Below are 24056 nucleotides of genomic sequence, written 5' to 3'. Positions count from 1 at the left end.
GGAGATGCACAATTCCAGAGGAGAAAGGTCAGGGTGAGGCAAGGTAAATTTAGGAATCATCAACCAAGAAGTGAAAGTTGAAGCCATGGGATCAAATGAGCTCCCCAGGGAGTGAGCATAAATTGAGGAAAGGAGAACCTTGACAGATACCTATATTGAAGGGATGGGAGGCAGAGGAAGAACCAGCCAAAGAGACAGAGCTCAACTGGCCATACAGGTAAGAGAACCAGGGGAGAACTGTGTCAGAAAAACAAATTTAGAGAATATTTCCAGAGGGGGTCCATGGTGGGAGAGGCGACTGAGAGGTAGGCGAGGATCAGAACAGAATAGAGTCTGTTAGATTTGGCAAAAGGGAGGTCATTGGTGACCTTGGAGAGGAGGGTCTTAGTGGCAGAAATCAAATTTTAGACAGAAAGTTGAAGTTGGGGAAGTGGGAGCAGCGGGTATATTCAACTTGTTTGAGGCGTTTGGACAGGAATGAGAGAAAGGAGATAGGGCAATAGCTAGGTGATGCAGTGGGGTCTGGAGAAGGTTCTTTTAAGATGAGATGTAGGCCTGTTGGAAGATGGAGGAAGGAGCTGTATGACTGTACTCTTCAAGGCCACAAACATTCTCCCCAAATTAACCCTCAGGAACTGTACCTCACTCTTGCTTCTCTAACTAGTGCTCCTCACACATGCTGCTCCCCCAACATAGAAATCTCCTTCCCCCAAATCTGCCAGGCCAAAGCTGTCCCCAAATATTCAATCCATAACTAAAGCCTGTCAGTTCGTCCTTCTCGGTATCGCTAAAATCTGCCCTTTCCTCTCCAACCAAACAGCTACCACATTAGTCCAAGCATTTATCCTATCCCCGCTTGATTACAGTATCAGCCCCCTTGCTGATCCCTCTGCCTCCTGTCTCTCCCCACTACAGTCCCTACTTCATTCTGCTGCACAGATCATTTTGCCACAAAAACCTTCAGGCCATGTTTCCCCACTCCTCAGGAACCTCCAGTGGTTGCCCATCCACCTCCAGATTGAACAGAAACTCCTTAAAGCAGTCAATCACCTTGCCCCCTCTTATCTCGCCTCACTACTCTCCTACTAACAACCCAGCCTGCACATTTCGCTCCTCAAATGCTTTCTCCCTTTACCTCAATCTCATCTATCTCGCCGTCAATCTCTTACCCATGTCCTGCCTCTGGCCTGGAGAGCCTTCCCTCTTCATATCCGACAGACCATTACTCTCCCCACCTTCAAAACCTTATTACAAGCACACCTCCAAGAGGTCTTCCCTAGCCCTCTTCTCCCACTTTTTTTGCATCACCCTGACTTGCTCCCTTTATTTATCCCCCCTCCCAGCCCTGTAACACTTACATATATATCTGTAATTTCATTTATTTGTATTAATATCTGTCTCCGCCCCCTAGACTGTAAGTTTGTTGTGGGCAGGGAATGTCTGTTATACTGTTATATTGTACTCTCCCAAGTGCTTAGTACAATGCTCTGCACACAGTAAATGCTCAATAAATATGACTGACGGACTGACATTCAAAACCTAAAATCCTATCTCCACCAACAAACCTATCCTAATTCCAGCATTCTTAAGTCATACAAATCCATCCGATCTCTAGCACTTATGAACTTTATACCCACCCTCCATTATAATCTTCCTCACTACAGTGCTCTTGCACATTGGAGGTACTCAATAAACACTACTGATTGAATGATGTTCTTTCTCCTGCTCCCCCTATCCGTACATCATATTTTTCTAACTGCGCTGGATTGTAAACTCATTATGGGTAGGAAAACGGTGCTTTGCTTCTGTTCTTCTTTTCCGAGTGCTTAGTACAGAGCTTAGCACTCAGTAGGTTTTAATAAATACCCCTGCTTGATTGATTGTTACCACAGAAGGAAGCAGATTTTTCAAGTAGCCTTTTAATAAACAAAAAGTTGGCTAATTTGGTAGCTAACAAGGATTATTTATTCTTCTGCTAATACACAGAAATTTTTAAATTTGTAAATCAGATGAGATACCAGAAAGTTATTTTTGTCACCACTTAATCCAAGGTAATCCAAGGAATTTAAATGTCTGAATGCAGGGCAACTTCAACTAGTCATCCTCTAAAATCCTACTTGGCTTTCCAGGAGAAATTAGAATAAACAATCCAGTGACTTAGTGCAGTGCAAAGTGAAATAATTTGCCTCAAACTGACCGGCATTTGCATGTTAATAGGCACTTAAGACTTTTATCTAATGAGAAAAACAGTGAGAATTAAAATACAAAAGATATTTTTAATTACAAATCTATTTTTTCTATACTGCTGCATTACATTTTCCATTTAGGTTTATCATAATCCTATTTACTGTGCAACTGTTTCCTCTTTTTGAGTATTTGAATCAGATGGGGATTCTCTCTCATCTAGGGTCTTACTCCAATTTTCTTCTGGAAAAAAAAAAAAGAGAGAAGGCATTAAAAATATATAGTACAGGCTTCAAATAAAATAGCATTCCAGATTATTATACTTATTAAGCACTCTCCTAAGTACTGTGGTAGATACAAGATAACCAGGTAGGATACAGCCCCTGTCCCACATATGGCAGTCTAAGAGAGAGTAGGATTTAATTTCCATTTTACAGATGAGGAAAATGAGGCACAGAGAAGTTAAGTGACTTGCCCAAGGTCACGCAGTAGGCAAACAACAGAGCTGAGATTAGAACCCAGGTCTTCTGACTTCAGGCGGTACTCTTTCTGCTATGTCACTCTGCTTCCCATTCCAGATTCCTATAAGAAAGTTGTTTATGCTCACAATTTGCTTAACCCCATCTATCAGTGGTATTTACTGAGCACTTGCTAAACGCTCGAGAGAGTACATAAGAGTTGACTGATATGTTCCCTGCCCACATGGGGAATATCTGTTCAACCTAAATGCCAAGTTATTCCTCCACCTGAAGCGTTTGTGGGCTTGGGATTTCTACTTGGCACAGAGCTGAACAAGGACTCGACATGAGTCAGGCTACAGAAGCCAGAGTTCTGAGAAACTCCAGAAAAAGCCATAGGCCTGAAAGAAACCAGTAGCTAATCACCGATACAAAAATACAAGGACATGACATAAAACAAAAAGATGACAAAGGTCACAAAGAAACCAAAATAGGAATGTTGTAGGGGTGCACAGGAAATAAATGGAGAGTCACTGCTTGCGTGATCTTGGGCAAGTCCACTTTACAGCTCTGGGGTTCATTTTACTCATCTGAAAAATGGAGGCAAAATACCTGTTCTCCCACAGCACATGTAAGTCCCATGTGGGACAGGGACTGTGTGTGCTTTAATTACAGGCCGGTCAGGGAGTCTGGATAAAGTAAAATGAGAAGCAGCGTGGCTCAGTGGAAAGAGCATGGGCTCTGGAGTCAGGGCTCATGAGTTCGAATCCCAGCTCTGCCACTTGTCGGCTGTGTGACTGTGGGCAAGTCACAACTTCTCTGTGCCTCAGTTCCCTCATCTGTAAAATGGGGATTAAGACTATGAGCCCCACGTGGGACAGCCTGATTCCCCTATGTCTACCCCAGCGCTTAGAACAGTGCTCGGCACATAGTAAGCGCTTAACAAATACCAACATTATTATTATTATTATTAAAATGGGAGAAGAGGGGCTGTGGCTGTTGGCAACCAAAAAGACAGCAGGGGCTGGGGACAACAGCCCAGATGGCACAGAGCCTCCTTGGCTCCACAGAGGCACTCTCCCAACTGACCCATTCCATGACTTGTTTTCCTTTTTTTTTTTTTTTTAATATTGGAGCTGAGCTGTCTGGTTCCAGCTTATTCTAGCACTGCTTTTCGCTAAGATCCCACTCTCCAAATAAAGGGATAATTAGTGTGAATTTATGCAAAAATTGTTATCCAATACACCACGTCTAGATTATACACTTGTCTTCTAGGCTGTAAGCTCGTTGTGGACAGGGAAGTGTCTGTTTATTGTTGTATTGTACTCTCCCAAGCGCTTAGTACAGTGCTCTGCACACGGTAAGTGCTCAACAAATGAGACTGAATGAATGAAATAATGCTTGGAAAAGTTGTATCTAAAATGCCTATCACATATGCCAGGCTTAAGACATAACTGAAACCTTGGTCTATAATACGCAATTAAGTGCCAAATGGATCATCTAAGCACTTCTGGGGACGGTGACTGTCCATTTGAAATAACCCAAAGCACCCAGGGAGAAAATTATGAGTTCATCCCCTTTGTCTGAAATACAGCTACGAGACCTGACCAGTTTTTCGAAGTGAACTATATTTGAACTATAGATCCTATGATCTAGCAATATTCTTTTATGCCTAATATTTGTAATGTTAATTTGCCCTATTGTCATTTGAATGGTGGAATTTTTTCTTCTTCTATTAATACATCTTTATATGAATTATAATATGGGCCTGTGAGTCAGAGGATCTGGGCTCCTAATCCCAGCTCTGCACTTAATCTCTCTTTGCCTCAGTTTCCTTACCTGTGGGACAGGGACTGTGTCCAACTTAATTATTTGTTTACCACATTTATTCACATAATAATGTTGGTATTTGTTAAGCGCTTACTTTGTGCAGAGCACTGTTCTAAGTGCTGGGGTAGATACAGGGTAATCAGGTTGTCCCATGTGAGGCTCACAGTCTTAATCCCCATTTTACAGATGAGGTAACTGAGGCACAGAGAAGTTAAGTGACTTGCCCACAGTCACACAGGGGACAAGTGGCAGAGCCAGGATTCGAACCCATGACCTCTGATTCCCAAGCCTGTGCTCTTTCCACTGAGCTACGTTGCTTCTCTACATACCTGCCTCCACCACATAATTCCACCCAAGGAATGAGGATATAAAAGGTTATTTTTGTAAGCAGTGAAGTTACTGTAATTCATAAAATGCCTACTGTATACACCACTTGGGAGAATGCAACAGCAGTAAGAGGCTTAGTCTCAACTGCCCTCTTCCCTTTCCCAATTTTTTCTTCTCCTCCTCCCCTTATTGCTCGACTTAATTTCCCACATATCCCCCTCAACAATTTTTAGCTGCCAAAAGTATACAAAAAGCGGGACAATCACATGAGCGAGTATGGCAGTAGGATTTTAAAATACATCCTAGACCCCATCAGCATACGTACCACATTAAAATGAATTATTTTCACACATGCAAGAGGTCATCTCACTATATATGCTAACCTTAAGACTGTACGTCAAAGTCAACATATCTTTTCTCTTAAGTGATGGCAGTCAGCAGTGTTGACACAAGCCACCTGAATTGGGTCTGTCATGTGGAAATAATGCTAGTGTCTTAATACAAGTACCCCTTTCTCACAAATTCAAGTGACTGCCTTTCAAGTCAAAACCAGTGAGCAGCACCAAGTTTGCCACGATAATAAGAAATGACCCAAGTCTAAAGAAATCAGGCAGTATTCCTACAAGAAACATGCCCCAAACTTTCTACTGTGCTTCTGCTGGTTCTGTGGGAATGTGTTTGTGGCAGGAACTCTTGTGAATCTGCTGCGGGTTAGTGGGTATGTTCTCTCTCAAGCCAGTGATATGGGGAGGTGGGAGGTACTGAGGATGGCAAAAAAAAAAAAAAGACAGGAATAGAGTTGCACGGGTAGATATGGATGGGATAAGTACAAAATTCTCTAGCTGGGAAGATCTCTGAAAACAAATATTTTAACAGCTGTTGGGCCATCCACTCTCCACTGGGACCAAAAGTAGTATGAACTTTCTTGGTGAAAAATGATGAGCTAGTCCCTATTTTTTACTCTTATTGCTATTTGTTAAGCGCTTACCATGTATGTGTCAAGCACCGTTGTAAGCGATAGGGTAGATACAAATTAATCAGGCCGGATACAGTCCCTGTCCCACATGGGGCTCAGAGTCTAAGTAACTTGCATTTACTTCCTCAACCAAAACACTTATTTAAATAACTCTCTCCCACCGGGCATGCTACTAAGAGGAGTGCTCTGGCTAAAAACTAAGCAGAGAAAGTGTGTATTCACAATTACTTCTGACAGAAAACATAAAGCATGTGTTACTTTAACAAAACCTTACCCTTCCAACTGGGTAAAAACTCTCCAGGTTTCTTTGGTTTCAGTGACCTTCGCCTTTGTTCCATGGGAGAAAACTTAATTAGTGGTGAAAGAGAGTGCTTCCTTTCAGCAAGAGACATTTGTAAAGATGGTTTTATGTAGTCCATATCTAAAGTAAGCAGACTTTCCAGGGGATTGAACATGTCATCATCTGCTCTTGTGTTAGATGAAGAAAGGCTCAATTCGGATTTGTGTTTTGCAGGTGTTTCAAGAGAAGACGGATGAAAATCTTCCTTTTCGAACACACATTTTTTCAGGGCCTCATATCTACTGTAAATAGTCTGAAAATCCAATTTTGCTTCTCGAGAGACGTCTCCCCACCCCGTTTTCTCTTCTGGTGAGATGCCACTGTGCACCGGGGTCCTTACTTTCACTCTATTGTCATCCTCAGCCTCTGTACTCGTGAAGCTCAAGAGACTCAAGTTACCAGGTTCCTCTGGAAGAGTTTCATGTAGTATGCCAAACCGGTCGTCACAACTAGTACCGCTTGGTATCTGAGAAGAATTCCATGACAAAGATGTCTGCACAGAAGAAAGATCTTGACAAGTAGTTAAGCTATCCAGTTTAACAGAGTCCTCTACATTACCGTCTATCATGGGCATACTTTTGGCTACAGCCGACAAAACCATCCCTACTTTCACTTCTTCAAGGCTTCTGTTTACAACTGAGCATTCAGATTCTTGCTCCCACAATCGTTCGTTATTTAGCAATTCTGTTTGTTTCTGTGCTGGTCGGTCAGCAGTAGGACCAGGTGTTCCATGCACTTGAGGCAAAGGCTCCATGTAATTGGATTCGGCCTTCTCTTCCGGTAAGACAGCCTGGCTAAAATCGGTGATAGAAGATGCAGAGAGAAAGCAGGCCATGCTTAAATCTGTCTGGTTCCTAAATTCAGGCAATGAATCAGGCAAGGCTTGGTCAAATGCTACACCAGTTTGAACCAACTCGAGATTTGGACGGTCTTCGGTTCGAAGAGCACTTCTCCATGAGCTCCTGATTTCAGTGACTGAGGAAGAAAAACAAACATGCCATGTATTTAATAATTCTCTATAGTAGAATACAATTTTCTATATTAGAGTCTGCCCGTAAATATTGTGCTCAGGGGCAAAGGGGCTGAAAAAGTGGCACAGGTGCAGCAAAGCAGCATGGCCTAGTAGAGGACAGGCCTAGATACCAGAAGGACCCAGATTCTAATTCCAGCTCCGCCACTTGTCTGCTGTGTGTCCTTGGACAAGTCACTTAACTTCTTGGTGTTTCAGTTACCTCATCTGGTAAATGGGGATTAAGACTGTGAGGCCCAGGTGGGATACGGACCGTGACCAACATGATTATCTTGTATCTACCCCAGTGCTTAGTACAGTGTCTGGCACATAGTAAGCACTAACAAATACCACAATCATCACCATCATCATCATCATCATTATTATTATTAATAAAGCAACAAGGAGGTATAATGACAACTTCAAGAAGGACCCTGTTGCAACTGAGGCAGCCTGGTCTAGTGGCAAACAACCTGGGAGTCAGAAGGACCTGGGTTCTAATCCCAGCTCTACTATGTCTCTGCTGTGTAACTTTGGACAAGTGACAACTTCTCTGTGCCTCAGTTCCCTCATCTGTAAAATGGGGATTAAGATTGTGAGCGCCACGTGGAACATGGACTGTGTCTAATCTGATTAGCTTGTATCTACCCCAGCGTTTACATAATGCCTGGTGAATAGTAAGCAGTTAACAAATACCATTTAAAAAAAAAACAACTTTCTGCTCTACCATTCTGGTGAACAGAGAGTTCTTGGAAACTGAATACGGAAGAAGGGGTAGGGAACGCAAAGAAGAACAGAGGATAGGTAAGGTGGTAGGTCAGTGACGTACCTTTGAGAGTCAGCAGATGGCACCCTGTGGCCATTTCAATTGGGTTCACCTCCCGCCATTCCTTTTTAATATTGCCCTCGCCTACCAGTACCAAATGTTTAAGTTGGAGTGCTGGCAATAAAGAACTATGAATTTTGAGTAATGGCCAGGAAGGAAGGACAGCGACCCCACCTGCAGTCATTTCTGCCTTGTGGCTTGCAAACTACTGATGATCACCTCCCAGAGAACACTCTGGCTCTAAAATTTTCAGTTATACAAAAACTTGCTTGATATCCTGAGAAAAGTATTTTGGTTCTCTTTATATGGAGCCACATGATCAAGAAGTGTTAGTCATCCCTAATGTGACTTTTCCTTAAGTACCGGTGTAGCCCCACAATATAGCTGGGTTAAGAGTCTCCAACAATGGCTGCATCATAGGTTGCATTAACCTATAGGCTTACATGCAATTAGGTTCTGTTCCAGAACCAGCCTGGCCACATTGACCGAATCCTACAGTTAAATAAAAATGGCATCGTAAATCGCTCCTCAGTCCCCTACCTTTCCTAGGTCCTAAGGGAGCTCCCTCCTGCTGCCTCCTGCCTCCCCAGGCTTTCTCCAGTATACTTTTCTGCTTGAATTTCAGTCACTGCAGGAAGACAATTTCCTCCTCATCCCCTTCTCCTCTCACCATGCTCCCTTCCTGCTGTCCCCTGTTCCGAGCAGTATGATGTTCCCAGGGTTCTGGCTACCACCGTCCAGATGGCTGGAGGACCTTGGCCCTGCCTCCTTGCCCCAAGCAAGAGGGAGTCAGCTTGCTTTCCATCTTCTCTCTGACTACTCTTTAGCTAGCTCCCACCTCCTCCTCCCTTCACCACATGCACCGCCTGCCCTCCCTCCTTTCCCGGCAAACAGGGAACAGTGGCCTCTGGTGTCATCACCTCCAGCAGAGCAGCCGGCCCTACCACTATGGAGACAGGCGGCACTGCCCAAGGAACCGACCGGAAGAGTGTAGGGATGTTGACACCGCAGTGCCATGGACTGGAGATCCTGGGGAGCAACCACAATGACCCGAGCGGGGCATCAGGGACAGAGATCACGGAGCCCAGACACCCAGCTGTGGGGAGAAGGCCACAACAAGAAAAAAACAAGCCGATGTTCCTCCCACTTACATCACCACATGACCACAAACCCCTTTCTAGCCTATGGGTAGGAGAGGGTATGCGCATCACTTATTTAAAAAAGGAAAAAGGAAAAGACTGATAGCGAAGGAGCAAAAGTGTGTGTGTGTGTGTGTGTGTGTGTGTTGGGAGAAGACAAATTTGGTAGAAAAAAGTGAGGAACTGCTCTGAACAGGGGAGGCTGGGAAGCAAGCGAGACGGGACTTAACTTACCTGCAGTGTTTGGAGGTAACATCAGGGGCGGGGCTTAGGGATCCTGGGGTACGTCTGCAAATAACGCATGACGTATCTCCGGGTTGCACGTACTGTGGGGTAGCCGTAACTCAGGGTACGCCTGTACAGTCAGTTCTGTTAGAACGTCGTAGTTGTGTTCTTGAACAACCTCGTGTAATGGGAAAATCACATTACAGTAACCATTGATTCAATGGGAATTAATGGGTTAGGGGACTGATGGTTCAAAGACATCACCACGACTGACTTTTTTTGACAAAAATTCCTATGTTGTTGTTTCTCCCACCACTAGGAGAACACCTCCTCGGGACTCGTCATTTCACTGGATTAAGAACTACGAAGATGCAAGGATGCAGTGTAGTCAGTTCTTCCACAATGTGTGTTTTCACATACACATTTTGGCTAGAACACTGTTGGGGAACTAGGGCTCTTACTTTTGACAACACGTGCCTCTCTGGAGAGAACGTGGTGGTGTGTCAAGCGTAACAGACACATGCAGATTCATGTCACAAAGGCGTGCATACTAAAACATGAGTTTTCCTTAACATGGAGATTTTCAAGAACTTTACTGGAGAAATTGACTACACTGAATGGTAGAATAGCCCAGCTATGGGTCCAATGGAAAGAGCACTGCTCTGGGAACCAGAAGACCTGGGTTCTAGATTAGACCCAGTTCTGCCCACTGAGGCTAGGTCATCAGCAAGCTTCTTCTAACCCAAGAACCACCTAGGAATCCTGAAAAATAATGGGCTAACTTGGGCATCAAAGACTTATAGTGGTTACCAAGGCAAACACTTTTCTGGCCATGGTGATAAGGTCCAAGATCAACAGATTGGCCATAAATGATGTCGTGCATGCAAAAAATCTCTGCATGCACTGAGCAATAAACTTGCCACACAAACCACTACCACTATGATCGACTACTTTGTGTGTGTTCTTGGTCCTGAAATCAAAGGAATGAGGGTCATCCATCATTCCAGACAGAAGGCTCTTATGGTGCAGAATGGCTGAGGCTGGAAAGCTTAGCAGCATCCCACCACAGCCGAAGCCATACACATGCATACGTCTTCTTCCTGCACCAAATCTATCTGTGCCAATTTAGGGATCATGCATACCCAGAAGAGACTCATGTTGTGGAAATAACATTCTCCCATACTTCAACTGCTTTATATTCAAATTGTGTGACGAAACGTGTTTTAGCAGAAATGAGTGTAGCTCCTGCTTTCCTAACATGGAGCCTGTGTTCTTGCAAAACCCCATGTCAAGGAAAACTCACCTGTTCTGACGGTTATGGGGTGAACTGTCCCTAATTCCCTGACAGCGTTCTAACCAAAACACGTAGGGAAAACATGCATTATGGCAGAGCTGAGCATATTCCCATTTTCAGCTCCAATAACAATGGAATCCTTATTGCAGAAATACACTTGTCAGTTGTTACAAACTTTTTCCGTGAATCCCAGAATTCAACAAAAAGTTGGTAGTCGTCATGATCTTCTTACAGCTGACCAGTTTATTGATACATATGTAGAATACCTCACCCCCTAAAACTGTGTGATGTACCCTGTGGGCAATCAAAAAATATTAGTTGAAGATTATGGGCCAAACCAGACACTTGCACTGCTAGTCTGAACTTGGTTCCAGGTTTTTCCTCCACTCCTCAACCCCTCTGTCCAGCCCAGATGATGCGTGCTTTAATTTCCTTTTTTATGGTATTTGTTAAGCGCTTTACTATGTGCCAGGCACTGTACTAAGTGCTGGGGTAGATACAAGCTAATAGGGTTGTCTACTTCTCATCCTTGTGTGCCTTCTCCCACTGTGTTTATATATGTATACATATACACCTGCAGTGCTTTGAACTCTGCAAATGCTCACGAAATACTACTGAATGAATGAGAAGTAAAGAGTGTGCCAGGGAAAATGGGTAAATCTCGGGAAAGTCTAAGGAGTGGAGAGAAGTGTGTCAAACAACATTTCAAAAAAAGGTTAAGGGCAGCAGAGTAATAACATAGGCTGAAGAGGAGAGATGTTAGTGGTTGGGAAATCAGCGTGGAGTCTGTCCGGTAGGTAGCCTTGCCAGGAGAAGATGAGAGCTTGGTTGTCTAACGTGGAGAGGAGAGTATGAATTCATGAAACATGGTGATGGAAAAGTTGGCAGGATGTTGCAGCAGGCTAATGGGAGGGTTAAAACAGAGCAGGGAGTTGAAGCTGACATGAGAGTTTTGGGTCCTGGGGGAAGTAGGACATTGCCAACTTTTATGGGAAAGTTAGAGGTGGCTACTCTTTAAGCATTCACCCATCTATCTTTCTATTCTCTTTTTTCTCCTCTTGGTAAATTTATGAGTCTCCACCATTACCTTAAAGCTCTTAGGGCAGGGATCGTGTCTTCTAACCCTCTTGTACTTTCCCAAGCGTTTAGTACAGTGCTCCTGATAAAACAGATGCTCCATAAACACTATTGACTGAGGAGGGAAGATGAGGCCAGTTTTAGCCTTGTTGAGTTTACGGGGCTGACAGGACACCTATAAGGAGATGTCCTGAAAGAAGAAGAGGCGAGATTGTACAAGCAGCACTACAGCTAGGAAATGAAGAGAAAACTTACTCAGATTTTCTGGAGTTCGTGGAATCTGCTTCCGTGTTAAGAAAGGGTCAGAAGCTAGTGAACTAATTAATTCCTGTAATTCCATGTCTTTTTCTTCACAGGTCTTCGGTGAATCTGATAAAATCACTTTGGCGACCTAGAAGGTGAAATAAACCCTTGATCCCAATTCCGCTCTCAGGACGCGAGGTCAGAAACACTATCTGGTGAGGAGATGGTTTTCTCCCAAAATCCTGGGTGCCTGTGCCATATTCCTAAGCAATGCTCTGCACCCCATGCATGAGCGCTAAATCAAATCAAAGGGTGTTATGGCCCAGGAAAGGGTTGTCTGCCATGTGATGGAAAGATGGGAAAACTGGTACAGGGTTGCTGTGCCCGGCTCAACATACCTGTAGCAATTCTCCCCATCTTCCTGCTACACTGTGGACAACTTAGAAGGGAAACAGCTACAATGACTTTTAAAGGAATCCCTACGGAAGTTCATACTGAATAATAACGTTGATGGCATTTATGAAGTGTTTATTATGTCTCGAGCACTGTGCAAAGCACCAGGGTAGATTCAGGAGAATCGGAATGGATACAGTCCCTGTGCCACACAGGGTTCATAATCTTAGATGGAGGGAGAATGGGTACTTCATTCCCATTTTAGAGATGGAAAAGGAAGCACACAGAAGCCATACAAGGTAAGTCACCCGGCAAGCAAGGGACAGAGCCAGGAATACAACTCGGGTCTCCTGACTCCCAGCACTGTGCTCCTTCCACTGGGTAACACTGCCTCCCATGAATGTGCAGTCTTTCAGATACCACATTCTCCCTTCCATCCAGGCATAAGGCCGGCTTCAGGGAAAAATGCTAGAGAGGAACAGAGGCACGCAGGGCTATTTGTTTCTCTTCCCCATCCCCACCACCCCATCTTGCTTGTCATTGTCTATTGTCGTCAGACTTTGAATTTGATCAGGTCGCCCCTTAATCGAGTCTACCCCCGACCCTGATCATCACCCCTTTTATTAACACGACTATATTGTATCATACTGTATCATGTTGCTATATTAGCACTACTGTATTGTATCATACTGTATCATGTTGCTATATTACCGATTTCGTTTATTACTGTTTATTGTTGTCAGTGCTGCCACCCACCTCTCTGGCCTCGCCATGTCCCTCCTCTCCCCCTCCCCCCTCCCGCCCCTTCCTATCCTCCCCTTCCCCTCTCTCGCTCAGCTCTTTCCCGCTCTCTCCTCTGTCTCTTCCCCCCTCCCCTCTCCCGCCCTAGAACCCCACTTTACCAGCGCTACCCCTCTTCCCCCTCCCCCTACTCTTCCCCCCACCAAACCCCCTCTTCACCCCCTCCCCCCTTCTCTCTTCCCCACCCATGCCCCATCCCAGTCCTCTTGTCCCACCGCCACCCCTCATCCCCCTCTCCTCGTCCAGGGCCCCGCCACCTCCTTCCCATCCAAACCCTCCCCTCCCCCCGCCCTTCCCCCCCTCCTCCCCTTGCACCCACAGCTACTTTCAAGTGTGGCCTCTGGAACCCCCGCTCTATTACAGGCAAGCTACCTTTCATCCATGACCTTTTCCTCTCCCGCTCTCTCCTCCTCCTCGCCCTTTCGGAAACGTGGCTCTCTCCCGAAGACACGGTCTCTGCCGCCGCTCTCTCCAGCGGAGGCCTCTCCTTCTCCCACTCCCCCAGACTCACCGGTAAGGGAGGAGGCGTCGGCTTCCTCCTCTCGCCCCGTTGCCGCTTCCACACTATCCCTCCTCCCCCCTCCCTCTCCTTCCCCTCCTTCGAAGCCCATATCATTCGCCTCTACCACCCACTCCAGTTACTTGTCGCCGTCATCTACCGCCCTCCCGGTCCCACCTCCGACTTCTTCAACCACCTTGACCCCTTTCTCACCTTCCTTCTCTCCTCTCTGCCCACTCTGATCCTTGGAGACTTCAACATCCATACGGATGTACCCGACGACTCCTCTGCCGCCCGCCTGCTATCCCACCTTGACTCTGCCGACCTCCTCCTCCACCATACCGCGCCCACTCACCGACTCGGTCACACCCTCGATCTCGTCATCTCCTACCGCTGCACTATCTCCTCCCTCACCAACTCTGAAATCCCTCTCTCTGACCATAACCTTCTCACCTGCCTCATCTCTCACACTCCCTCCCCCTGCAAATCTTCGCTACTGCCCCACAGAGACCTCCGCTCTCTCGATCCCATCCGTCTTTCCATTAGCATCTCTCCTCACCTTGCCGCCCTGTCCTCTCTTCCCACTCTCGACGATCAGGTCTCCGCTCTCAACTCCACCCTCTCTACTCATCTCGACTCTCTCGCCCCCCTTTCCCTCCGCCGCTCTCGCTCCACTAACCCACAGCCCTGGATCACCTCCTCCGTCTGCCTCCTACGCTCCTATGCTCGAGCTGCTGAGCACTGCTGGCGAAAGTCCAAGCACCAAGCCGACCTCACACACTTCAAATTTATCCTTTCCTGCCTTAACTCTGCCCTCTCCTCCGCCAGGCAAAGCTTCTTCTCCTCCCTCATCGACACCCATGCCCCTCACCCCCGCCGATTGTTCCGGACCTTTAACTCTCTCCTTAGGCCCCCTGTTCCTCCCCCTCCCCCATCTCTCACCCCCAATGATCTGGCCACCTATTTCCTCACGAAAATCAACACGATCAGGTCTGAGCTCCCCAAAGTCACCCCTCCGCCTCTCTCCTCCCCCCCACCAACCCCCTCCCCTACTTTCCCATCCTTCCCTGCAGTATCCTCAGAGGAGATCTCCTCCCTCCTCGCAAGTGCCACCCCCTCCACCTGCGCCTCGGACCCCATTCCCTCTCACCTTCTTAAAACCATCGCCCCTGCCCTCCTCCCTTCCTTAACTTCTATTTTTAACCACTCAATCTCCAAGGGCTCCTTCCCCTCTGCCTTCAAACATGCCCACGTCTCCCCCATCCTAAAAAAACCCGCTCTTGACCCCACTTCCCCCTCCAGTTATCGTCCTATCTCCCTACTACCCTTCCTTTCCAAAATCCTAGAACGAGTCGTCTACAATCGATGCCTAGAATTCCTTAACTCCCATTCTCTCCTAGACCCCCTCCAATCTGGCTTCCGTCCCCTCCACTCTACCGAGACTGCTCTCTCTAAGGTCACCCATGACCTCCTTCTTGCCAAATCCAATGGCTCCTACTCCATTCTAATCCTCCTTGACCTCTCTGCTGCCTTTGACACTGTCGACCATCCCCTCCTCCTCCATACCTTATCTCACCTTGGCTTCACGGACTCTGTCCTCTCCTGGTTCTCCTCTTACCTCTCTGGCCGATATTTCTCGGTCTCCTTCGCTGGAGCCTCCTCCCCCTCCCATCCTTTAACTGTTGGAGTTCCTCAAGGGTCAGTTCTTGGCCCTCTTCTGTTCTCCATTTACACTCACTCCCTCGGTGAACTCATCCGCTCTCACGGCTTTGACTACCATCTCTACGCAGATGACACGCAGATCTACATCTCCGCCCCTGTCCTCTCCCCCACCCTTCAGGCTCGCATCTCCTCCTGCCTCCGGGACGTCTCCACCTGGATGTCGGCCCGCCACCTAAAACTCAACATGAGCAAGACTGAGCTCCTCATCTTCCCTCCCAAACCCGGTCCTCTCCCAGACTTCTCTATCACCGTCGATGGCACGACCATCCTTCCCGTCTCTCAGGCCCGCAATCTCGGTGTCATCCTTGACTCGTCCCTCTCGTTCACCCCACACATCCTATCCGTTACCAAGACCTGCCGGTTTCACCTCTACAATATCGCCAAGATCCGCCCTTTCCTCTCCACCCAAACGGCTACCTTACTATTACGGGCTCTCGTTATATCCCGGCTAGACTACTGTGTCAGCCTTCTCTCTGACCTCCCTTCCTCCTCTCTCGCCCCGGTCTATTCTTCACTCCGCTGCCCGGCTCATCTTCCTGCAGAAACGATCTGGGCATGTCACTCCCCTTCTTAAACACCTCCAGTGGTTGCCTATCAACCTCTGCTCCAAACAAAAACTCCTCACTCTAGGCTTCAAGGCTCTCCATCACCTTGCCCCTTCCTACCTCTCCTCCCTTCTCTCTTTCTACCGCCCACCCCGCACGCTCCGCTCCTCTGCCGCCCACCTCCTCACCGTCCCTCGATCTCGCCTATCCCGCCGTCGACCCCTGGGTCACGTCCTCCCGCGGTCCTGGAACGCCCTCCCTCCTCACCTCCGCCAAACTGATTCTCTTTCCCTCTTCAAAACCCTACTTAAAAATCACCTCCTCCAAGAGGCGTTCCCAGACTGAGCTCCTCTTCCCCCTCTACTCCCTCTGCCATCCCCCCTTTACCTCTCCGCAGCTAAAGCCTCATTTTCCCCTTTTCCCTCTGCTCCTCCACCTCTCCCTTCCCATCACCACAGCACTGTACTCGTCCGCTCAACTGTATATATTTTCGTTACCCTATTTATTTTGTTAATGAATTGTACATCGCCTTGATTCTATTTAGTTGCCATTGTTTTTATGAGATGTTCTTCCCCTTGACGCTGTTTATCGCCTTTGTTCTTGTCTGTCCGTCTCCCCCGATTAGACTGTAAGCCCGTCAAACGGCAGGGACTGTCTCTATCTGTTGCCGACTTGTTCATCCCAAGCGCTTAGTACAGTGCTCTGCACATAGTAAGCGCTCAATAAATACTATTGAATGAATGTATCCAGAAAGATGTTTGAAGAGTCAAACAGAACCATAATTTAAGAGAAAATCATCAGGCTAACAGCTCGATCTTCTTGAGGACACATGCCATATGCAGATTCCCCAGAGCCAAAGTGGGAATCCTGAAGCTGCCCTGAGGCTCAGGAAACTCCCACAGTTCAGCTTCATAGGCTGCTTAAGCCTCCTACTGTGGTTGATGGGTACTTAACTGGGATTAAGAAACTGCAGTTCAACACTGGAACCCTACTAGGGAACCTTTAATGGGAGCTGGGGAGACTAAACATTACATCAACATACGCTTATACATTTTTTCAGGGCCTGAGTAATTAGATGGCCGATATACCCAAACCACAGGGGTTCTGTTCAAGTGGCAAGGGAGAATTTCCAGCGAAAAAATTCCTGGCAAACAGTTCCGATCCCCACCTAACTTCCAGGACCAAAGAGAGCAGGGATTGATTTAAGGTTGTGTCTAATGACACGCCTAGACCAAAGAGCCCACTGCAGCAGATTTTAACAAGTGGCAAAGCTTTCTAACCCCTACCGCTCTCAAGGTTGAGCACAGCCCGAGATGTTCTTCCATCAGCCCTAGTGCTTTTCAAACCGGCTCCAAACCCAAGAGAAAATGCATGCCAATCAGTGGTAGGTCTTCTCCTGGGATATCATTCTTATCTTGGGTCTCTGGGCCTACTGGCAGCAGAATCCATAGAGAAAACTCCCTAACCATATCCCAGGAAGTTCTGCTGATGTACGAGTGCTCTCTGGACTCAAAAATCTGCTGACGGTAACGACTATTTGTATCTGAAGCCAAAGCTCTGGGAGTCATTACTTGAGTCCTTCAGTAGCATTACTTCTGAACCAATGAAACAAATTTAGGTGGTGACACTATGCCAAACTATAATATTGGCATGCTAATTTTACAATACGTCACTAATACCCAGTATTAGGCTTAAAAGAATGAAATGAAAATTGAAATATTTTTCCTTACTTCTTCCGCCAAATGTTCCTGCTCTTTTTTGAAAGGATCATCTTTAACTGGTTTTGATGTTTGAGAAGCTTGAATCTCTCCATTCTTCCTTGTTTCCAATGATCCAGCTTCCTCCCTTGGGCTAGATTCATCCATTTCATATTTCAGAGTTTTTTTAGAAACCGACAGATCTTTTCTTCTGGGAGTTTTTTTCCATTCTGGAGATTTTTTCTTAGAGCTCTAAAATAGACATGTGTAAGTTGAGAGTTTTACCTCTCGGGATACTTACAAACCGGGTTAGTGGGAAGTTTCAGCATTATGAAATGCACGGTCAATACAGAGCACTGTTATTTCGTATATATGATTACCCAAACGGTGTTCCGACATCTCTGAAGTGACGGGTACACGGCATCAAGGCGGACATTGTGTCACTAAGTTGATCACGCTCCCTCACTTCTGCCTTACTGTTCCCCCTGACCACCTCTGCTGTTTACCTCCATTGCCCATGATCTCCCCCACCCCACCCCTGACATTCCAGGGCTGCACCGGGGGCTGGCAACAGTGCCACGGGTGAAGAGATTCCTCAACTGACCTCTCGCCCACGTTCTCGTCCGGAACGCCCTGCCCTCCTTCCTCATATCCGACAATCCCTCTCCCTCCCCCACCCCCCAAAGGCTTACTAAAGGTACATCTCCAAGAGGTCTTCCCTGACTAAGCCCTCTTGTCCTTCTACATCGCCATGACTTGCTCCCTATATTCATCCCCCTTCCCAGCCCCACAGCACTTATGTACATATGTGTTATTTTATTTCTATTTATGTCTGTCTTCACCTCTAGACTGTAAACTCATTGAGGGCAGGGAAAATGTCTGTTCTATTATTATACTGTACTCTGCCAAGCGCATAGTACAGTGCTCTGCACACAGTAAACACGATTAACTAACTCCCATTCCTATAGGACTTTCCATGGCCTGTCTCGATTTGGCCCTAGCAGTCAAGTCTCTGTGGGAAACGGGGACTGGAGATGGAAAGTCTGTTGCCGAATTGTACATTCCAAGCGCTTAATACAGTGCTCTGCACACAGTAAGTGCTCAATAAATACGACTGCTGAATGAATGAATGAAAGCCCAGCAGCTCTTGGCTCCACTAGGTGGGAAACAAATCTCCCATTGACAATATTCTTCCTGTGGGAAAATTGATTCCAACATGTAACTTTTGACTAAGACTAAGACTTCTGTCCTAAGTCCAAAGACTTCCTGCATAATATGTTTATAATATTACAGTTAATTGTTCCTAAAGTTGAGGGGGGGAATAGAATAAAAGGAGTAAGGGGAGTGTATGTAAACTTCATTAAGCAATTGTGGGCTATTAATTGAATTATGGAAGTCTACAAAGTACAGTTTTTAAAGGGAATACAATTTTAAAACAATGGATAATTACCAAAAAACTTTACCTTCTCAAGAAGAATCTCACTGTTGCTACTGGATGGTGGAGTGGACTGTGTCGGAAATGGAGGAATCCTAAAAAGAGCCACATGTCGATTACTGATAGAAAAATACTACTTTCAATTCACATAATAAAAGTGCATTCCCAAAAGTTATCTGCCCCGTATCTGTCCGTTACGATTTCACTCAATTCGTTCCGGTCATCAAAAGGCAGTTTTATTCTAGGGAGGCATTGTGACATTTAGAGCAGTACTTCAGCCCTATCTGTGTATCAGTCTCCCAATAAAAATTAAAAAGGCAAAAAACCACATCGCACTGTTTAACAATCTTTAATTCTGATATGGCCAGTCTCGAACAGAGAGGTTAAGTGACTTGCTGGCTATTTGCAAAATTAAGACAAAAATTAATCGACTACGTAAAATTTATGCCACATATAAATGGATTATCTAGCACAAGAATATAGACACACTGGGCAAAACCACTGTCTATCTTGGGATTCTGTTTCCAACAAAGACTAATAAAAAGTAGTAGGAGAAAAGGTAGGATGCCCTCTCTGACATCCATCCTTATGGTTAAAAATTCCCCATCGAACGCTCCTAACCCTTTCATTCATTCATTCATTCAATAGTATTTATTGAGCGCTTACTATGTGCAGAGCACTGTACTAAGCACTTGGAATGAACAAGTCGGCAGCAGGTACAGTCCCTGCCGTTTGACGGGCTTACAGTCTAATCGGGGGAGATGGACAGACGAGAACAATGGCAATAAATAGAGTCAAGGGGAAGAACATCTCGTAAAAACAATGGCAACTAAATAGAATCAAGGCGATGTACGTTTCATTAACAAAATAAATTGGGTAATGAAAATATATACAGTTGAGCAGACGAGTACAGTGCTGAGGGGATGGGAAGGGAGAGGGAGAGGAGCAGAGGGAAAGGGGGAAAAGAGGGTTTAGCTGCGGAGAGGTGAAGGGGGGGTGGTAGAGGGAGTAGAGGGAGAAGGGGAGCTCAGTCTGGGAAGGCCTCTTGGAGGAGGTGAGTTTTAAGTAGGGTTTTGAAGAGGGGAAGAGAATCAGTTTGGCGGAGGTGAGGAGGGAGGGCGTTCCAGGACCGCGGGAGGACGGGGCCCAGGGGTCGACGGCGGGATAGGCGAGACCGAGGGACGGTGAGGAGGTGGGCAGCAAAGGAGCGGAGCATGCGGGGTGGGTGGTAGAAAGAGAGAAGGGAGGAGAGGTAGGAAGGGGCAAGGTGATGTAGAGCCTTGAAGCCTAGAGTGAGGAGTTTTTGTTTGGAGCAGAGGTTGATAGGCAACCACTGGAGGTGTTTAAGAAGGGGAGTGACATGCCCAGATCGTTTCTGCAGGAAGATGAGCCGGGCAGCGGAGTGAAGAATAGACCGGAGCGGGGCGAGAGAGGAGGAAGGGAAGTCAGAGAGAAGGCCGACACAGTAGTCTAGCCGGGATATAACGAGAGCCCGTAACAGTAAGGTAGCCGTTTGGGTGGAGAGGAAAGGGCGGATCTTGGTAATATTGTAGAGGTGAAACCAGCAGGTCTCGGTAACGGATAGGATGTGTGGGGTGAACGAGAGAGACGAGTCAAGGATGACACCGAGATTGCGGGCCCGAGAGACGGGAAGGATGGTCGTGCCATCGACGGTGATAGAGAAGTCTGGGAGAGGACCGGGTTTGGGAGGGAAGATGAGGAGCTCAGTCTTGCTCATGTTGAGTTTTAGGTGGCGGGCCGACATCCAGGTGGAGACGTCCTGGAGGCAGGAGGAGATGCGAGCCTGAAGGGAGGGGGAGAGGAGAGGGGCGGAGATGTAGATCTGCGTGGCATCTGCGTAGAGATGGTAGTCAAAGCCGTGAGAGCGAATGAGTTCACCGAGGGAGTGAGTGTAAATGGAGAACAGAAGAGGGCCAAGAACTGACCCTTGAGGAACTCCAACAGTTAAAGGATGGGAGGGGGAGGAGGCTCCAGCGAAGGAGACCGAGAATGACCGGCCAGAGAGGTAAGAGAAGAACCAGGAGAGGACAGAGTCCATGAAGCCAAGGTGAGATAAGGTATGGAGGAGGAGGGGATGGTCGACAGTGTCAAAGGCAGCAGAGAGGTCAAGGAGGATCAGAATGGAGTAGGAGCCATTGGATTTGGCAAGAAGGAGGTCATGGGTGACCTTAGAGAGAGCAGTCTCGGTAGAGTGGAGGGGACGGAAGCCAGATTGGAGGGGGTCTAGGAGAGAATGGGAGTTAAGGAATTCTAAGCATCCATTGTCGACGACTCGTTCTAGGATTTTGGAAAGGAAGGGTAGTAGGGAGATAGGGCGATAACTGGAGGGGGACGTGGGGTCAAGAGCGGGTTTTTTTAGGATGGGGGAGACGTGGGCATGTTTGAAGGCAGAGGGGAAGGAGCCATTGGAGATTGAGTGGTTAAAAATAGAAGTTAAGGAAGGTAGGAGGGCAGGGGCGATGGTTTTAATAAGGTGAGAGGGAGAGGGGGACGGGGGGGGTGGTCCACGAAGGCGGGGGACGGACGGGCGGCCGGGGCCGGGGCCGGGCTGGGCGACCGACCCCCGCCGCGGGGCGAGGTGCCCCGGCCCGGCACGGGTGGGGGGCTCCCCCCCGGCTCCCCGCCCAACCCCAACCGCGGTGGCTCCCCCCCACCGCCAGCTCCCTCCCCGGGCGCCCGGGGTCGGGGGAAGCGGGCAGGACGGAGGGTCGGAGGGAATGAGGAACCCTCCCGCCGACCCCCTCGAATAATCCAGTATGAACCTCTCTCATCTATGAATTTAGTCTGACCTTTTTTGGATGGCACAGCAAATCCACTAAGTCAAGAACTCAATTCTTTTCCGAAACTAAATGACCTCAGGAATCACTGACACTCTATGGGTACTGCTTTCATTTTTCTAGAATCCACAGTGAATGATAAATAGATTAGAACATGATTAGAGCATTCAGAGGGATTGTCACCTCATTTCTGTTTGAATCAGAGCCATCGTCTGTGCAAATTAGGATCTCTGTCTTTTGAGCCAGGACAAAACTAGAGGCCAAGTTGCAACTAATCAAGGCTGGAAAGTTGCAAGCAAAGTTAATGTAAGGGGCAATTTTGTGGCAGCTGTGAATTTGGGTGTCCTTTTATTTATTTTTTTCCCCCTTTCAGGCATACCCAGGAACGATGCCCACCTACTCGATTCTGGGCAATGACTGTCAGGGAAGAGAGAGTGCCCAAGCCACTTACACTATAATCACTTCCTTCACACAGCTTGTCAGTCCCAGAGTCTCAAGACTGAGGCTAGTCCCGTTGGTCCTAACTCCATTCAGTCAGGCACACTAAAAGAAAACAGGTACTGGATAGCCTACGGAAAATGCGTAATCACTTCAATTGGTTTGATTTTCTTGTCATACCTTTCCACTAGATTGTCAGCAGTTCCAAGTGATCCATCATCCTTATTGCCATTTTGTTGGCTATGCTTTTCTGGTGTGTCTAAAAAGAGTAAAAGAGAACGTTTATGTTTTGATTATCTGTTCATACATTCTACATTTCAAGCACCTTTTGGAATTCCAGAAGAAGAGCTCAAAGGGATGAAGAACAGCGGAAAAATGACAAGAAGGACAATAAAGTGGCAATGCGATCACTTACTGGGGGGAAGGAGGGCAAAATGGAGGGAATGTCACTTAAAATTGTGTTTTTCACTATTTTTTTTCCCCCCCAAGGGAAAGGCAGAGTGTCATAAACTTGGAAGAGCAGTATGGCCTAGTGGAGATGTACATGTTTACAAATTATATATTTATTGGTATTAATGTCTGTCTCCCCCTCTAGACTGTAAGCTCATTATGGGCAGAGAATGTGTCTGGCCAATTCTGTTGTATTGTACTCTTCCAAGTGCTTAGTACAGTGCTCTAAATATAGTAAGCACTCAATATTATTGATAAATATCTATAAGTTATATATTACAAGTGACTTATTGATATTAATGTCTGTCTCTCCCTCTAGACTCATTGTGGGAAGGAAATGTGTCTTCCAACTCTGCTGAACTGTACTCTCCAAAGCGGTTAGTACACAGTAAGCACTCAATGAATACCATTGATGATGGTGGTGGTGCTGGGGGGGGGGGTCTGTTTTCACTTCTGCCTCCTTGTTTCTTTCCATTTGGAGCTTTAGCTCCAAGAGAGTCACTCCCTTCTTGAAGGCACTGTACTACATAGGTCTAATCTCAACAGCATACTCCCAGTTTTCAGCTGGGAAGACTGTCCAGGTTTTGTCTGCCTCGAAGGACACACCACTGACCTGGACAGGTCACCTCTTCTGTTCTTTTGATTTGATAAACAAATGGGAATTGAAAACTCCTTGTATGCAGGAATATTTCTGGTGCTTCTCATGTACTTTTCCCAGCATCCAGGAGGCACACAATAAATGCCATTACAATCACATTACCCAAAGTAGACAACTGCACTGGTTTGTCGTTAAAGTTAGAAAAATGAGATAACGAACCTGGAAGTGATACAGGATAACAAAAGAAGACGCTATTTTTATACGCTTCCTCTGAAACAGGTTCGAACGAGAGAGGAGACATGGGTGGTAGGAGACCAAGAGCCTTAAAGAAAAGAAAATTACTCGTACTCATATTCTTAAAATATAGACATTTTTAACATGGCTATCAGAATCTTGCTATTTAGAGTCAATTATTATTATTATTTTTACTGATATTTGTTAAGTGCTTACTATGTGTCAAACACTGGTCTAAGCACTGGGGTAGGTACAAGTTAATTAGGCTGGGACACAGCATGGGGCTCAGTGTAAGTAGGAGGGAGAACAGGAGAACTAAGGCACATAAGTGATTTGCCCAGGACCACACAGCAAGCAACTGGCAGAGCTGGGATTAGAAGCCAGGTCCTCTGACTCCTGGACACATGATCTTTCCACTAGGCCACATTGCTTCTCAATTTAATAACTAGGCCAATTTTTTGGCTTTACTTTTTAAATCTAGAGGTAGCTCAATATTCTCATGGATTCTGGGAGTATTC

At 46.6% G+C, this 24056-nt stretch overlaps 1 protein-coding gene and 1 non-coding gene across 2 annotated transcripts in view; both read right to left on the bottom strand.

Annotated features, from left to right (window-relative positions):
• Positions 1-1901: 1901 nt before the first annotated feature.
• HAUS6 (HAUS augmin like complex subunit 6) overlaps positions 1902-24056 on the bottom strand; it is a 38299-nt gene continuing 16144 nt past the window's right edge. The window contains exons 11-17 of the mRNA XM_029055856.2: positions 23524-23626; positions 22437-22515; positions 19049-19115; positions 17619-17837; positions 11941-12076; positions 6050-7090; positions 1902-2427 (exon numbers count right to left, since the gene is read on the bottom strand). Of these exons, the coding sequence (XP_028911689.1) occupies positions 2345-2427; positions 6050-7090; positions 11941-12076; positions 17619-17837; positions 19049-19115; positions 22437-22515; positions 23524-23626 (1728 nt within the window). The 3' untranslated portion in view covers positions 1902-2344. The remainder of the gene's footprint in view (positions 2428-6049; positions 7091-11940; positions 12077-17618; positions 17838-19048; positions 19116-22436; positions 22516-23523; positions 23627-24056) is intronic.
• On the bottom strand, positions 19191-19322 carry LOC114808464. The gene has a single exon (XR_003756312.1).

This window comes from Ornithorhynchus anatinus, chromosome X5, assembly GCF_004115215.2.
Source record: "Ornithorhynchus anatinus isolate Pmale09 chromosome X5, mOrnAna1.pri.v4, whole genome shotgun sequence".
Lineage (NCBI taxonomy): Eukaryota > Metazoa > Chordata > Mammalia > Monotremata > Ornithorhynchidae > Ornithorhynchus > Ornithorhynchus anatinus.
This window is presented reverse-complemented; position numbering and strand designations above follow the sequence as displayed.